The sequence below is a fragment of the Engraulis encrasicolus genome, chromosome 21 (genome assembly GCF_034702125.1).
Source record: "Engraulis encrasicolus isolate BLACKSEA-1 chromosome 21, IST_EnEncr_1.0, whole genome shotgun sequence".
Classification (NCBI taxonomy): Eukaryota; Metazoa; Chordata; class Actinopteri; order Clupeiformes; family Engraulidae; genus Engraulis; species Engraulis encrasicolus.
The window spans coordinates 14,900,452-14,917,146 of record NC_085877.1 but is presented as its reverse complement, the minus strand read 5'-3'; the positions used below and the strand labels follow the sequence as shown (position 1 = coordinate 14,917,146).

Below are 16,695 nucleotides of genomic sequence, written 5' to 3'. Positions count from 1 at the left end.
ATTTATAGTTTCTTTCCTAATTTTTTTCCCCCTCCTCTGGCATACACGTTTCGCCTGCCATTGTGGACTTTTTTCATTCAGCATATTTAGACTTGAAAACAAGAGGAGCAATGTGATAAATAGATCAGGGTCTCTGGCAGGGCATTGGGGCTGCCTGGCCTGCTTAAGAAAATAACATCTCTAGACAGGGGGAAGAAAAGATTCAGGGAAAGGGGAAATAGAGGGAGAGAGAGGCAGGAAAAAGAGAGTGTGAGAGAGAGAAAGAGAAAGAAAAAGAAAAAGAGCGGGAGAGCAGAAGGGGGAAAAACAGACAAGGAACAGCCTGTACTGTAGAGCTGAGCCAGGAGCAGACGTAAGATTAATTTAGCCAAGATTTTCAGACCTTTGATTAAAACCTCCCCCCTCTTTCCCCCCTTTCCACAACCCACCTCCTAACTAAAAGGTTCTTTTTTCCTGGACTGGTTAATATTCACTGGCTATGATGGTCTTGCCTGAGCTTATTTGGCTGCCTCCAACAGCTTCTCTTGGGGACAACCGGACAACCGAGGAGAAAGGATGGAAAGAGAGGATGAGTGGAGATGGGGTGAATAAAGGAGCATTGAGGGTGATTTCATGGCCTTGGCCTTGGTAACTGGTCTTAGAAACAAAAGACAAAAGTCGTGAAGAAATTTTCTGGGGCACCGAGAGAAAATTCTAGAACACTCAAAGTATGACCGCATCAGGGATACGAGATGCTGTTGAACGGTTTGGATTTTTTTTTTTATTACCAACGTCCATACATCATATTTACAACAGCACAGCTGTTATTTTGATGGACACACAAAGACACACAACCACGCACACATGTAAAAACAGTTATGGGTTAACTTCTCTCATCATTTTAAAAAATAAACTGTACATAGGAAAAAACACAGGTTTGGTTTCTGTGTAGTGATCTTTTCAGTCCATCCACAATTGCTTTCACCACCATGACAAGTAAGACAGTCAAGGAAACAGGATTTTGTTAAATAATTTACATTTTCATTCATATATTTTTTTTAAAGCATCACAGAACTATCATTTGGGGGGGCAGTGGTTCATTAAACATAAGTGCAAAAACTGTTTCTCATTCCAGTTAAAAGCAATACTCCCTGTCACCCACTCCAGAGTTGGTCATACAGTACTTGTCCTTTCCACCTCACTTGTAACATCCACTGTCCCACAATGCACTTCACCTTCATGTCCACCAATTGAGTCTGACCGTTTCATAAAACCCTTTCTGTGTTTCAAGCAAGGAAATCCGATTGAGGCACTCAACATGGTAGTTTTTCTCTCATCATTGACTAGGCTACTGATAAATCTTTTTCGCCTTCTATTACAGACCTGACACAAAAAAATGTGGTGGTCCTCCTGCTTCAGAACGGTGGGAGCAGGCAAGTGCCATGCCTCTGGTCGCCAGTTCAGTATCTCATTAACAGAGCTGTCGACCAAGACAAAGGAGATGGAGAAGTTTGGACTAGCTCCAAATTCCAAGTCCAAACTTGGGAACACTGGCAGAAATGGCAAGACCCTGAACACACAAGAGAATGAACCCAACTCCGGAGGAAATCAATGGGAATCTACGTCTCGTCGGGTGTTTGTGTTATCACGATAGGCTCAGATATCTCCCAGGTTGTCATAGATGATGTCTGGGGAGCGGAGGGCAGGATGAGGATACCAGGTGTTTGCTTGAGTTGGCTTGTGCTTAGAGACCTTGCTGTACAGCTCGGCCTGCTTGCTCACCACACCTCCACCTCCTCGGTTCTGGTTGCTGCTACTGCTGTTATTGTTGTTCAGGTTGGCCCCTGTCTTCCCTTGTGGCAAAGGGGGAGGCTCTTTGCGTGGTCCTCCCTTGGCAGGCTTGGGGGCCGGGAGCGGCCGGGGCACCTTGGGCCGAGCAGTCGCGTGCGGTGTTTGAGACTTGCCATATGCCGGCACCGAGTAGTCGTCCAGCGCCGAGTTGTACGGGATCTCGTGGCCCTGCGACTCGTCCATGCCTCGGGTCCTCCAGGCCTGTCCTTCGGGGCGAGCCTCGTCGTAAACTGAGGGGATCGGGGGTAAGGAAGAGGACTGGCCTGTGGCACGCCCCTCGGGCTCGTCGTAGATGTGCTCTGCCCTGCTGCCCTCGGCCGGCCGCCTGGACACCACGTCCAGCGACATGCCGCCCGCCCGTTGAGTCAGGTCAAGGGTCACGCGGTCGTAAATGTCCGAATAGAAGGGCTCGGGTTTGTTGTTGTTGCTATTGCTGCGGCTCCCGCCTTCGTCGCCCAGAGGCCTCAGCCGCGGGCTGGAGCTCTTGAGGCTGTCCACGGGGTCCGAGTACAGGCACTCGCTGGGGCTGGGCGGGATGCGGACCGAGTCGGCCGGCTCTGAGTAGAGGTTGGACTGGTCGTCCAGAGATGAGGGCCCGCTCCTGGAGCCTCGGTGCATGGGGGAGCGGGGAGGGGTTCCCCCGACCCCAACCGGGGCAGGGGGCTCTGGCAGCGTACGGCCTTTGAGGTGCTTGCCATCTGCCCCTTCTCTGCGGCTAAACACCCCGTCGGCTGAGCCGGGCTTGCTGCCGCCCGATCCGGAGTCGCCATCTGGCTCCCGGATGTTGCCCTCGCTGATGGCACTGCGGATCTGCTGCAGGGCGGGGCAGTCGGGGTCAAGCGATAGGCAGCTGGAGTGGCGGTCCTCCGCCTGAGCTTTCTGCTCACGGATGGCACCTTCCACAATCTGGAAGATCTCGTTGCCTTGCTTGGTCTCAAAGGTGAAGTTTCCCGGCCCAGATTCACAACGCCGACCAGCCTCGAAGGAAAACATCACCTGAGAAGACAAAAAATAATAGATGAAGTTACAAAGTGTTCCAAGTTTGTAAAGAGGGGTCTGGAACTGTCAAACTATTACGGTTGAGAGGAATGAAGTTTGAAATGTACATCTCGTTTCAACCGTATTCCTAATTTTTGGGTGTGACCAGACCCATGGAATTCAAAGTTGTGACAACCAGGGTACAGGAAGTCGGTTGATGCCATGATTTACGTCTGTAGATTCAAACAATTCCAGGCAGCAGCTTTCTGTTCGATAGAGACTAACACAGAAGCACTACATAACACGCAAAGATGAAGTAAAAAATTAATTAAAATGAAATACATTTACCTTTACTGCACTTTCTGTGTTCTAAACCCACTTCCTGGAACTATTTTGGAACACAGTACAGAGGTCAATAGGATTAGCCTAACTCTTACTTCCATGGCTCTGGTTATGTGTAACCATGCATGTCATTGGACAGCCCCCTCTCTCGTTCCTCCCCCATTCGCTGATTGGTCATGTTGTCTATCAACATGAATAATCTCCTCCCAGAGGATCTGAGCCTGACGTAACACAGGGGGATTGTGAAACTGAACCTTATGAATGGCAAGGCCAGACTATATATGTATTCCCATTGCCTGTAAATTGTCAAGAAATGAGACAGGCTTGGTGATTGAGGTGAACAATTTCCGATCATTTGCGATAATGCATCCAATAAACAGCCTGCCATTTCGCTGTGACAAGCTTCTGATAGTCCAACACTCAAGTCGTCACTTTCCTCACGACTCTGGAGGAAAAAAAGGAAGGCCAATTTCCTGTCGAGAGCTGGTTGCCATGGCACTGACAGGAAGCAGACTTGGAAACAACTGTGGCTTTTGAGTTCCTGTCTGAACTGTCAGATATAGCACTGGGGCCCTGTCACCATTTGGGAGGTTGCACGTGTTATACACCACTTCACTGTATCACCACCATGCTGTTTGCCATATACATACATACGTACTTGATCTACACTGGCTTCCTCATGGTCAATGGTGGATTTTTAAATAACAGCTGACATGACTGCAGGGCTCTGAGGAGCAGAGGTTCATGGCCATTGGAAATGAATAGATTTTTGTTTTGTTTAACATTTTGTTTTCTTACATTTGTCTCGCTCAAGAGGGATCTACGGCGGACTTGGTTGCCTCCAGTATCTCTGACGGTAGAAAGGTACTGAAATACAACAAAAGAGGCCGCACCTTTCATAAACTATTGCGCAGACGCATTTCTGCGTGTGCCCTCTTCAGTATGCAAGCTTCTGCATCGTTGCACATGGAAGAGGGCACACGCGGAAACATGTCTGTGCAATAATAATACTGTAACTAAAAAGAGAAAAAAGTTTATGTAAGGTGCTGTCTCTTTTGTTGTATCTTAATATACCATTGAGTGAAGCGTCCCCACCTACAACTGCAAAAAATACTGGATTGAACAAATCAAGAGGGATCTATGGAGGACATGGTTGACTCGAGTCTCTCTGAAGGTAGAAAGATAGTCTACATACATAAAAAAAACCGACAGGACACACCTTGCACAAACTTTGCTTGCATAATCTTTGCGTCTTTCTCTGTTTTGTTATATTTTAATCTACCATTACGATACTTGATGAACACAGGTTGAAGCCTGTTCAAACCAATCTTTTCTTCAGAAACATTGAGATTTGGGGGGATATCGCCCCTTATAAAAAAACTTGCAGTGAACCGTGATATCAATTTTCATCAAGAAAACCGTGTTACACATTTTTCCCAGAACCGCTCAGCGGTTTTGTACTTTTGTGTTTATCTTATGTGGATTGAGCCAGTCTATGTCAAGAGGTATCTATCCCTATATGGAGTATATGGAGTTCTTGGTTGACTCTGAAAGTAGTCCTAGAGTCTTGAGTTCAAGAGCGTCCTTGTGCACAAGCCCTGAGCAACACAGATGCAGGTGTGAGGCAGGAAAACTTCATCAAAGATGAAAATTCAGAAAACGTTGCACACTGATTACTGTTCTTCTGAAGACACCCTGTGCGAAACGCTCGCTTCAAGAAATAGAAGAAGAAAAAAAGGACAATAAGCAGTGTTTTCTGAATTTTCATCTTTGATCACGTAGTTATTTCTACCTTCAGTCTCTCTAAAGGTAGAAAGATAGTCATGAAATGAGCATAATCACGTAGGTAGGTCCTTCTCACCCTGTCTCTGCCATAGCGTCTCAGCAGCTTGTAGGGCCACACCAGCAGGTTCTTCTTGCTCTTGGGGTCTTTCAGGATCAGGGTCTCACCGTCCGCCTTCAGCCAGTAGGATCCCATCAGGCCACAGCGCTCAGAGGCTTCGGTCCTCTGCACACTCACCCAAAATTCATTCACTTTGAAAGGGAAAAAGAGCAGGGTTTAGCGGATGTGCACCTGGAAACATCTCAAACCAACACAAAATGTAAAATTACAATATAGGTCTTTGGTTAGTGTATGGCCTTGGTGTATGCTGTTAGTGTATGATCCTGGCAGGCCCCATCCCACTCCTGTTAAATAGAGAGTGGACAGGTGCTGTGAAACAACAGGAGGAAATTTGATTCATTTTATTTTAATTAAAAATATATATATAAATATACCAATTGGTATAAATCCTGATGAATAAAATATGAACTTAAGTGCCATCCTATTCCTAACCCTTGGGGTTGAATATGATGTTCCACCTTTCGCAGCTATTACAGCTTCAGGATACTGAAAAGTTTTGGACAGTTCCAAGCTCCCAACCTTGTGGGAACAGTTTGCAATTTCTGATCAAAATGAAACTGTCATAAATTGACTCAGCATCATCAATAATCCTAAAATTGACTCCAAGATTGTGAAAATGTGATCATTATTAGTAGAGATATTTGTTCGGTAGCTATACTGGCCAGGGTGAGCAAGCGGCCCCTAGAGGAGGGGTATAACGGGGTCAGAAAATTCGAAACCTATCATTTTTCAGTAGTAGGACCCCAAACAAAGCAAATGAAGCAAAAAAAAACAATTTTAGCACAAAATTCCTACGGGAGCTGTTATTCAGACTCTTCATACCACACTCTCCTAAACTTTGTGGACAGCCTTCCAAAAAGAGATGAAGCTGTAATCGCTGCAAAAGGTGGCTGGACATCATATTAAATCCTATGGATTAGGAATGGGATGGCAGTGAAGTATATGAGTGTCACTTTAGCGACTACTTTTGGTAATATAGTGTACCTAGTTCACGATTATAACCACTGAGAATACACAGGACTTTGAAACCCATAGCTGTGCACGTGTTTTACACATCAGAAAAGGAAACAAGCTCACACACTGCTTTAGGCCCATTTATGTAAATACTTTTCAACTGTGGTAACAATGACGTGCCTGTTTTTTTTCAACTGACACATTATACGCCTCAACAGTCACACAAAGAAGAGACCAAAGAAAGCCAAATTTGAGGTGCCTGCAATTAGAAACCAGGGTAGCAGTAGCCATCTGTCCACACTGCAGACATTTATTAATATACACGTCTAAATCATTTTTTGGCCCATAACTTCAGCCCATGTGGCCAGGCCTCAGCAGGTCTTAGGTCTTAAAAGGTGCTAAAAGGATATTTATAAAAAGCTGACATGATCTGCCCACTCGCTGAATTATACTTTCACAGTATATTCCGGACGTCAGCACGATAGCAGGCTGTAGTCATTTCGCACAGACGAAAGTAGCCTACACACTACACTAGCCGAGTGACAGTTAGGCCAGAGGCTATAGAGAGGATATTCAGCTGGGCTCCTGTCCATGTGTTTAGGCAAAACGTAGTCCATAAAACCAACGGCTCACAGCTGAGACATCTGTTGGATGATTGTGTCTGCTTTGCATTTTACAGAAATCACCAAACGCATTTCCCCAACAACATAATGTTGTCAATTCAAAGTCTGTATTTTGCATGGTGGCTGTTGTCAGCTAAGTGGTCAATAGGCTTCAAGCTAAGATGAAAACGATGCAAACTAAAGCTTCCACTCTCCTTCCAAATATGGACATCACAAAAGAGTAGATCACGTAAAAAAAGGGCATCGACAGCTGTTTCCTTCGTCATCAACGTCTGCGACGCAAGTGCAAGCGACCTCATCATCACCCGACCCCATCCATCCTCGGTGCAAACACATACAATGTAACCATGAATGAAGTCGTCGGGTCTTAGATCTACTTATAGGTTCTGCCTTTATCTACCAAATGTGCGCTCTCAAACCACATTCCAGCGCACACTCGCAGTCTATAAATGGGAGGTATGCAAAGCGGTTCTCGGACGGAGCTGACATACGACTCCAGTCAGCCCTACAACAAAGACAGTGCTTGTTTTCAATGGAGTGGGGAGGAACGACAGACACAGTATTTAATCGAATATCAACAACCACTTTTTTCCAGCTGGGATTGTGGACTGCTGTTCTTTGGGAGAAAGTACTGATGTGCAAATAAAACATGATAAATAAACAACACTATATTATCTCCACTTACAGTCTTCACAGTATAGTCAGAGAAAAATTCAAAGCAGCCCATTGTAACAGACACAGTATTTGGGATTGTGGGATGTGTCTTTTAATAATGCATTACCAGTAATGTGCAGACAAACCCCCCCAAATCAATGGCATTGTGAAGTTCAAAAAGATTTGGCTACCAAAGATGTTAAAGAGCCTTCGTTGTTGGGGGGTTCGGGCTTTCTCCCACGAGAAAATGTGAGAACATAAATAAAGACTAATAATGTATTTTATGTAGCCGGAAGCCTTGTGCTTCAGGGCCCCCTTGGCTCTTGGGCCCCTGGGCCTGGGCCTGGTAGTCCTGTGCAGTAATCTGGCCTTGGGGGCAGGAACGAGAGGGCATTGGAGAATGGGGTGGAGTGTAAATGCTTGAGATTCTATGTTCGCCTTTGTTTTAGGCTGGCCATTTGTTTTACCCACGGTTATTCAAGGAAGTCTAGGCACCCTTGTGTGTGTGTGTGTGTGTGTGTGTGTGTGTGTGTGTGTGTGTGTGTGTGTGTGTGTGTGTGTGTGTGTGTGTGTGTGTGTGTGTGTGTTATACCAATACTGGTGGGAGATGTACCCTCGTTTTGTCCCGCATTATTGTAAGCAAATAAGGCCATGGAACAAAAGGCATATTGTTATCTGCCCACGACATAACCAAATAGGGTGACGGCAAGTAAACCATCACAAATCCCAACACATTTACTGTACATTACACACATAAGATGTTTGAACATTGGACAGGACAAACCAATTTATTTAACAGTAATATGGTACTGTACATCCTGCAGATCCATAGGTGGAATGGCATGGGGCTATTGCCCCTGCTTGGGCCCCATCATGAAAAGGCAGCACCCAGCAAGAAAAATCTATCTATCGGTGTTTTTTACCAGGACCCTTTGGCAATTGTTCCACTACTGATATCCTGTGTGTAAGAGGAGGGGAATCACCTATACTAACAAGGCAGCCTGACTGAGAAAGAACCCTACTGCTAAAGGAAGTGATGCAAGAGGGGGGACCCCTTCCTTTCACTGTCGGGGGTAACTATGACAACATGCAGCTAGTGCCCATATTCCAGTGCTGAAAGCAACCTTCATAAGGGCATGTGCGTGTGTGCGCTATAGCTACTCCAAACTACACGACTGTGATTGTAAATACTGTGACCACACTGGAAAATGTTATATGTTTGCAACCGACCGTGTGTGTGTGTGTGTGTGTGTGTGTGTGTTGCAGAGAACTCTATGCTATTACATTGGTGTTGATCTTGACACACTATGAAACAAACACAGTCATTCAGTACATGGGCATAGCAAAAAGTGAAAATCATCTTAATAAGCCTCTCAGTGTCAACATGACTACAACGTCTGAGAGAGAGGGAGAGGCGTAAAAGGCACAAGGGTCTGACATTTGCGCATGCTAATTAGCTTTTCAGTTTTGTCATCGGACCATCATCTACAGTACACTGGTACAGCACATTATGACGAAATGACCTTGACAGAAACCATCAGAAGCACAAAGTTCAAGGCATCACACTTCAAGACAAATACATAATCTAATATTGGTAACACTTTACTTGACGCTGGAAGCATTCCCATGACATGACAGTGTCATAATAGTGTCAAGACGTTGTCAACGATGTCAAACATTTTACGGTCATAAAAAATGGCGACATTGTATGGGCCGTCTTTACCATTACCGAATGTCACTGAATGACAACAGTTTATTAACATAATGTTTATGTCACATGCAGGACCTGTGTTACGACACTGTTATGACACTATTTTTACATACATATGACACCAGCGTCGATTCAAGTAGTACCCTTATATCTATTATTTGTCCAGGTTGTGAAGTGTGAATGAACAGTCTATTACTGTACATGTAACGGGTAAGATCCCTTGAGGTGGACTGGGGGAGACAGAACTTTGTGTTGCTTTGCAACATTGGTAACATGAAAGGGATATTTTGTTAATGGTGGTGTGCTAGGGTGGAAAGCACTGTAAAAGACGAGTCCTAATACAAGGTGTGTTTGAGGAAAGGGATCATCCTGTACCTTCTTCTCTTGAGTAGTAGATAAGGTTCTCGGCCATCTGGAGATCTTGTCCATTGGAGTCCGAGCTGGATAGCGTTCCAGTTCCACCCTGCTGCACACACAACACAGTCGAGACAACCGAATGAGTGGATATTTCAGATAATGGTAAAACCAGAGATAGTAAGAGAGTATAATATTATCCAGTCTCTCTGGCAAAACTGCATGCAAAAGTAAGATCCCTAGTTTTTAAAGATTTTTTTTGTCTTTTTCGACTTCATTTGATAGGACAGTGTGAAGCAAATTGGGAGAGAGACGGGGAGGGGTCGGCAAAGGACCTGGGCCGGGAATTGAACCCGGGTCAGCCACATGGCAGGCGAGTGCCCTACAAGTTGGCCACGGCAGGGCCAAGATCCCTAGTTTTTGTGCCCTAAATTATGGAATGAAGTGAAACTCTTGCATAACTACTTAACCCTCTAGCTACCAGAATTTTTTTTGAATAGGCCGGAATCCTACCAGGAATTCTAAGGAAAAATTGACATTTTGGTCATATTCTAAATAATGTCAAATAACTTGAAAAGAAATGAAAAGTGTCAATTACAAGTTACTTTCATATTAAAGTAGAGAAAACACACTTTCAAATGGTATATCATTTATGGATAATTAATTGTTCAGTATTCCCATAGAGTGCCTTTAATGTGGATTAAATGATAAAAATGTGATAAAATCCGATATTATCTAGGCCTATCTATCTATATATCTATATATTTAGGCCTATCTATCTATCTATTGATCTCTCTATCCATCTATCTATCTATCCTTCGTCTATCCATCCATCCATCCAGGGTCAAAGTTGAACAATGATCATGTGACGACAACAAATGTCGTTCACCCAAAAGTCCTGTTTTCAAGCGGTTTCAAGCTGTATAACTGTAATGGACTACACTAGCTAATAATGTTTGAACTAAACCATGCCAAAGACGTGTAAGGATAACGGTAGAAGTGTCCGCGAGCAGACAGGACATGAATGGAGCTGTAAGGATGTTTACCCTCCCAATTTGGCACAGGTAAGACGCGCCAGGCATCACCGAGTAATACGGAATTTAAGTGCTACAAACACCACGTTGGTAGGCTATTATTGGAAGTTAGCATTCAACTCAACGTCTTCACGCACATTTTTATGAAGGACACGTGGAGTAGTAACAGTCCATGACTGCTTTGCCAAAGCTGACACGCAAAATGAGTAGCCTATCATGCTGCGCTTCCAGATGCGCTGTTACGCAGAGCTGTCGCTGGTCGTTGTTCCAGGAAACTAAGATAGTTGGATACCAACATATGGTTTGACTCTGAAAACACACCGAAGACAGTTTACATTTTTAATATGTAGCGTGTAGACGTCGGCTGGACAGTTGTGTTTGCTATTTAGGACCATGGCAGAACTCATCACAGTTGAACACCATATCATAAGCCTAATAAAACAACATGATCTAAAATAGCCTAAATAGTCATAAACATGTGCTGTTGACCATGAAAATAGATTGAAGAGGGTTGGAAGTTTTCATATTTAGTGTATATTGGTTGTAGAAACAGAATGGTTGTGTTTGTAGCCATCCAATCTCGGACGGCCGTCATTTGAATTGACGACAGATTACCAAATCGCATAAAGCGGCGCATCTCGTAATAAAATCTAAATACTGAAAAATAATATAATATAAACATATAGTTTTTATACTGAAAGTATATCGAGGAGGGTCTGTAATATTGAGCTAAAGTGTTTGAAAGCTGGAAAAACTGCATGAAAATATATCATTTATCATATTTTCATATGAAAATATTCCGGCCGGCCGCGGCCGTTCTGGTACAGATCCAGCCGGACGTTCACGGCCGTTATGGTAGCTAGAGGGTTAAATCAACTTTGCATAGAAAGTATAAGAGCAATAACAATCATTTTGCCCCACCACAAAACAAATCCTTTTTCCTGCAGGAAGTGTGAGGAAGTGCATTGCACGGCTTTGTGTCCATGTAACCGCTGTACACTGGCAGCTGTGGGCAGACCTGGACTGGTAATCTGGCTTACAGGGCATTTCCTAATGGGCCAATGGTCCTCAGGGGCTGCCGCTGTTGTTTTTATTATTATTATTATTATTACTATTATTATTATTATTATTATTATTACTATTATGTTAGAGACTGGTCCACAATTTAGAGGGAGTCGTGCAAAAATGTCTGGGCCCTTTTTTTTGGTACCAGTTAAGCCCTTGAAGACAGTTACTGTTTGCTTATGCACCGTCCTCCACTGTGCACACAGAAAAAAAGCACACTGTCTTCTCATACAATGTGCCACATGACTGACAGCCAGCAGTGTGTGCACCACACTGGAATACATTTTGCAAATGCAGAAGTGCCAATAAACTCGAGATACTCTTTTTGTTCTCAGATTTTGCCTCCCTAGCAACGATGTGATTATCCGCCTACTCAAAAACGGCCAAAGGTCTGATCAGCATCGCACTCTTCAGCACTCTTGGCTCAACCTTATTTGGGTGATTTTTTCCCCTTCTCCTCTCCACCCACTTGTTCTTGAGGCGACAGCAGTTTTGTAAGGGCCAGTGTCATGTACGATTGTGTGCACACTCAACATTGTGCACCTTTGCATGTTCATAACATGTCTAGACTAAAATAATTTTAACACATTAGCTTTTACTATGCAACAAGGCGTAGTGGTAGAGTAGATAGGCCTACTTTATAGAATTAATTCAGAACAGTACAATCACACTGACGATTAGCAAAATGTTTGAGCTCTCACTATGATGTCAAGGTAAAGGAACAATAAAAGCCTATATGGTTGCTTTGATTTCGCAAAACACCTTTTTGGGGGGTTGGTGGCGTCACATGACACAGTGCTGTCCCTTCAGTGGAAACTTTTTTCTATTGATAAGAATCTTATTTGTACCCAGAGTGTAGGCCCTTTCGTAACACTGAATAAATTATCAAGTTCGTTCCCTCTCTCTCTCTCTCTCTCCCTCTCCCTCTCCCTCTCCCCCTCCCTCCCTCCCTCCCTCCCTCCCCACACACACACACACACGTATCTTTCATCACCTGGAAGGCGATCTCGCACATCTTCTCCACCCAGTCGGTGGTGACGTGCTTCTCGGCGGCGAAGACGTACGTCTTGTCGTTGGTCTCTACACAGAAGGCGGACATGTTGTCCTTGGGGCAGCTCTCCGTGAGTGCGGGCAGGATGCTGATGCACTCCGACAGCCGGATGATCTTCTTGTCCAGCTTCTTGGTGTTGGTGGGCTTGTCGCTGCCGCCGCCACCGCCGCTGCCACAGTCGTAGAACTCCAGCCGCGCGATGCCATTCTGGCTGGCCGGATACAGCACGAACCAGTTCTTCTTCCATTTCTGTTCAGAGGAGGAAAGAGAGAGGGAGAAAAGACTTTTTCAGTGTCAAAAAAGAAACATATTTGAGTTAAGCAAGCTCTGTTAATTTGGCTCGCTGCGTAGAGCACAAACCAATTCTTCCAGACCATTTCTGATCAAAGGAGAGAAAAAAGTAAACAAAAGATTTATTTCAGCGTCGAAAAATATATTTTTGAGAGCTAGGGGAAGAATGTTGATTTAGATGGCTTCTTTCCTTCCTGACTATAAACAAAATATATACATATATAAACAAATAACACAATTATTGTTGAGGACATTTTGCATTTGGTAGGAAAGTGGAAATAGACTGGGAGAACATTAACTAATTGCCCTTCCATTTCTGATTGGAGGAGAGAAAAAAGGGGAAAATAGGACTCTTCTCAGTGTAAAAAAATAAAATAAAAAAAATTTGAGGCCTTTTGTGCGTTTCGCTCAGTAGGAAAGTGGAGAGAGACAGGAAGTGAGTGGGCGAGAGAGATGAGGTGTGATCGGAAATGTGATCCGAGGTCAAACATGAAGAATTCAAAAGAGCAATACATTTTTAGTAGTAGAGGTTACTGTTCATACTGTGCATGGTGATTCCAAAGAGTGGGTCTCAACTAATAATTGGCAAGCATCTACAGTCCAGCTTCTGACTGGCCCATGTGCCACAAAACGAAACACTGACAACATTTTGCTTTGTGACCCTCTTTGAACTCATCCTGTTTCTGTCATCACAAATTGTTACGCAGACATTCTTATGCCAAATATGCAAGATGTGTGACTGACCACCCTAACACATGTACATGGTGCGTGTGAACTGGGTGTTGCTACTTCATGCATCTACAGTGATAGGCAAAAGCAGAAACTGTACTGCTCAAACAAGACTCCACCAGAAACACTGACATTCGTAAAGACCAATAATAAACATACATATGGCAGCATAAGCTTATAGCGTAGGAGAGTTCAGTTTACCCACCAGGCCCAGAAAATGAACCTTCTGTGGTACCATACTGGGGCTCTGACCGCTACACCAAAGAGCCAGTCTCATTGGCATGACAGTTAAGAACACAGTCAGAGCTCCCCCACAACCCTAGTGATGAGCCATTCCATCACAGAGGTCATCCTTTTCACTGTCCATGTCTACAGCTAAATTGCGTTCAGGCATTTTACAACTGTATTTTGCACTTTCACACAATAAAAAGCAGAAAATCCAAACACTTCAGGTCTTGCGCAAAATAGCTTTACTGGACTGCAAGCTTTCGCTCTGTTAGAGCTACATCAGGCAGAAACCACTAGAAGTCTCCACAAAATCCTGCACCTTCAACAGATGAGCGGTGACCCCTCACTCGACTTCTCCATGGGCTCCACCACACACTGGCCAGGGTACATCTACAACTTGGAGGTTTGATATGGGCTGTATACATTAGCTGAAACAGGTAGCTGTTCAATATATCGTGTTAATATTGTGATAGACAACATTGCTGTCAAACAATATCAAATTTCATATCGATTTGAAACAACATTTTTGTCATTTGTCTATAGTGCCAAAAGGTAGGTTACGCGGCGAAGCACAATGCATTCCCCTCCACTTGAGCCATTGGGAGCACAAAGGAGACTTGCTACCCAACCCTCATGCAGAACACCACTGGGTGTTTCTCTATGGCCTTTCACTCCAACTGCTGAAGGGAGGGAAGATTGTGAATTGTTTAGCACAATTAACTTGTCTTTAAAACAAATATCGTCTAAAAATATTGTGATATCAATATTGACTGAAATAATCGTGATATTGATTTTTCTCATAATTGAGCAGTCCTAGAAACAGGGACTCTGGTTCTGTGTTCATTTAAAATTAATCTAAATAGCCTGAAATATTTTAAGACCCGACGTTTCGGTACTAGACCTTCATCAGGCAAGATTGCCTGATGAAGGTCTAGTACCGAAACGTCGTTTATTAAAGAAAGAACAGCGAAATGGTCAGTGTGCGGGAGTTTCTTTGAACTAAGACCCGTCTGTAAACAATAATATTCTAGACCTATGCAGTTTTTTTAAAAGTCTGATTGAATTACTGGCAATCCTATGGAGTCAACATATCCAACCTCCAATTATTCATCCATTTAATCAGTACTCGTCAAGAGACTATCTTTAATTCTTCCATCGGGACAAGAGGACCCATTAGTCCTCAGAAGTACAGCAGTCAAACGTGGTGCCGTCATTATGGACAGCAGGGCCACTGACAGCTTTGGCTTGGCCCGGGACAAAGCCATCTAAAAGGCACCCCGCTCCCCCACTCAACACATACAATGTAATGGGGACCCAATTCTGGGATCCCCCCCCCCCCTCTGTCTTGGTCCGGTACAACTGACCCCTTTGCCCCCGACTGTCGGCTTCCCAGATGGACAGTTGCAGCAGAGGGGACTGAGTAGGCTACAGTACAGCAGAGTGCATGGTTATCACATCCCAGCAGATAGAGAGACAGAGCAGAGGTCAGCGCCTGGCCTTGAGGGGGGAAACACAAGGAGGAGAAGGAGAGCCCCATAGGTCCAAGGGACCCGACGCAGCACTGGATGGGAAATTTCAGATGCCTGGGAAAATCCAGTGTGAATCAAGCTCCCAAATACACACACACACACACACACGCACATGGGATGCACAAACAAAACGCATACACGCCAACACCCACTCTCTTTCTTTCTCACACAAGCTCTCACACACACATGGACGAATGCACGCCAACACACCCATCCCTTCATCATATTAGATTAGGCCTGAATTCAAGTTGCCAATTCAATCAAAATAAGTCAGCAATTAATCAAAACCAAGTTCCAAATAAAAGGCAAGCTACCGCCATTACATCCTTGTTAGGAATTACCGTACGGACAGTCAGCGCTGCGGCGCAGCACTTAGATAACCAGAGGAAGCCTAACTGTCAGTGAGTATCAGGGGGGGTTTCCTTCGGGACAAAGGGGGGAAGGAAGGCCCAGATTGCTGTAGAAAACAATGCCAGCAATAGTCAGTCCCCTCCGCACCTGCACTGAAGCTCGCCTTGGCTTGCACAACAAATGAAGGAGGAAAACGTACTCCATGATCAGAGAGAAAGAAAAAGGCTGTGTTTTTGAATTGTGTAAGACTCACACACCCTGGTGTGGAACATTCTGTACGATTATCTATACTTTCAAGGCATTTTTAGAAGTTGTTGGGTCAAGCCAGTCTGCCTTATAGTACAACAGGATGAAGGAAAAACACTTGGTTATAAAAGGCAAAAGGTTGAGAAACTCACACAAGTGTAGAACATCCTCTAATAGAACCAAAGCCATCATGTTTAGAAGGCCAACCTCATGTTCAGAAGGCCAAGGTTGGGTCAACCAAGTTTGTCTTATACAACACATGGAAACACTTGGTCATCAAAGAGAAAATTGTTGTGCTTTTTGAGTTTGTCACACGCCCAAGTGTAGAACATTCAGTAAAATTAAAAAAAGACATTCAGAAGATGTTGGGTAAAGCAAGTTTATCTTGTACAACAGATGAAGGAAAACATTTGATCAGAGAAAAAGTTGTGGTGGTTTTTCTAAGTGACTCACACACCTAAGTGTAAGAACACTCAGTCCTACAAAACAGACTTTTACTTTTCACTTTTAAAGCCATAATCAAGGATGGGGTCAGCTAGCTTAGAACAATGCTGGATGCATTCAGGGTCACTTGGCATTGAGGAAACTCCTACACAAACGACATCATCATTTCAGGAATTTCCCCTTCTCCAATTAAGCTTTGGAGTTAGTCAGTGGTGTTTGTGTTTGGCCCGCCTGTCCATTTACCGTCTGGAGAGGGGGGAAACGTGACATCCTAGCGTGCAGATCAGGACGAATCAGCTTGTTAGCATGTGTTAGCTCCACGGGGCAGTCACAGGGGCCTAGTGTGTGTGCCCATGTTTAGTCTAGTCTTTGCTGTGC

General features: G+C 44.2%; 1 protein-coding gene across 2 annotated transcripts in view; it reads right to left on the bottom strand.

The window, feature by feature from the left end:
- Positions 1–732: 732 nt before the first annotated feature.
- Positions 733–16,695, bottom strand: part of dok1b (docking protein 1b) — a 26,331-nt gene continuing 10,368 nt past the window's right edge. The window contains exons 2-5 of one of the 2 annotated variants that reach the window (XM_063186263.1): positions 12,443–12,748; positions 9,371–9,461; positions 5,012–5,184; positions 733–2,826 (exon numbers count right to left, since the gene is read on the bottom strand). In XM_063186263.1, coding sequence (XP_063042333.1) covers positions 1,636–2,826; positions 5,012–5,184; positions 9,371–9,461; positions 12,443–12,748 — 1,761 coding nt within the window. In that variant the 3' untranslated portion in view covers positions 733–1,635. The remainder of the gene's footprint in view (positions 2,827–5,011; positions 5,185–9,370; positions 9,462–12,442; positions 12,749–16,695) is intronic. The other variant, XM_063186265.1, reaches the window with a different exon arrangement.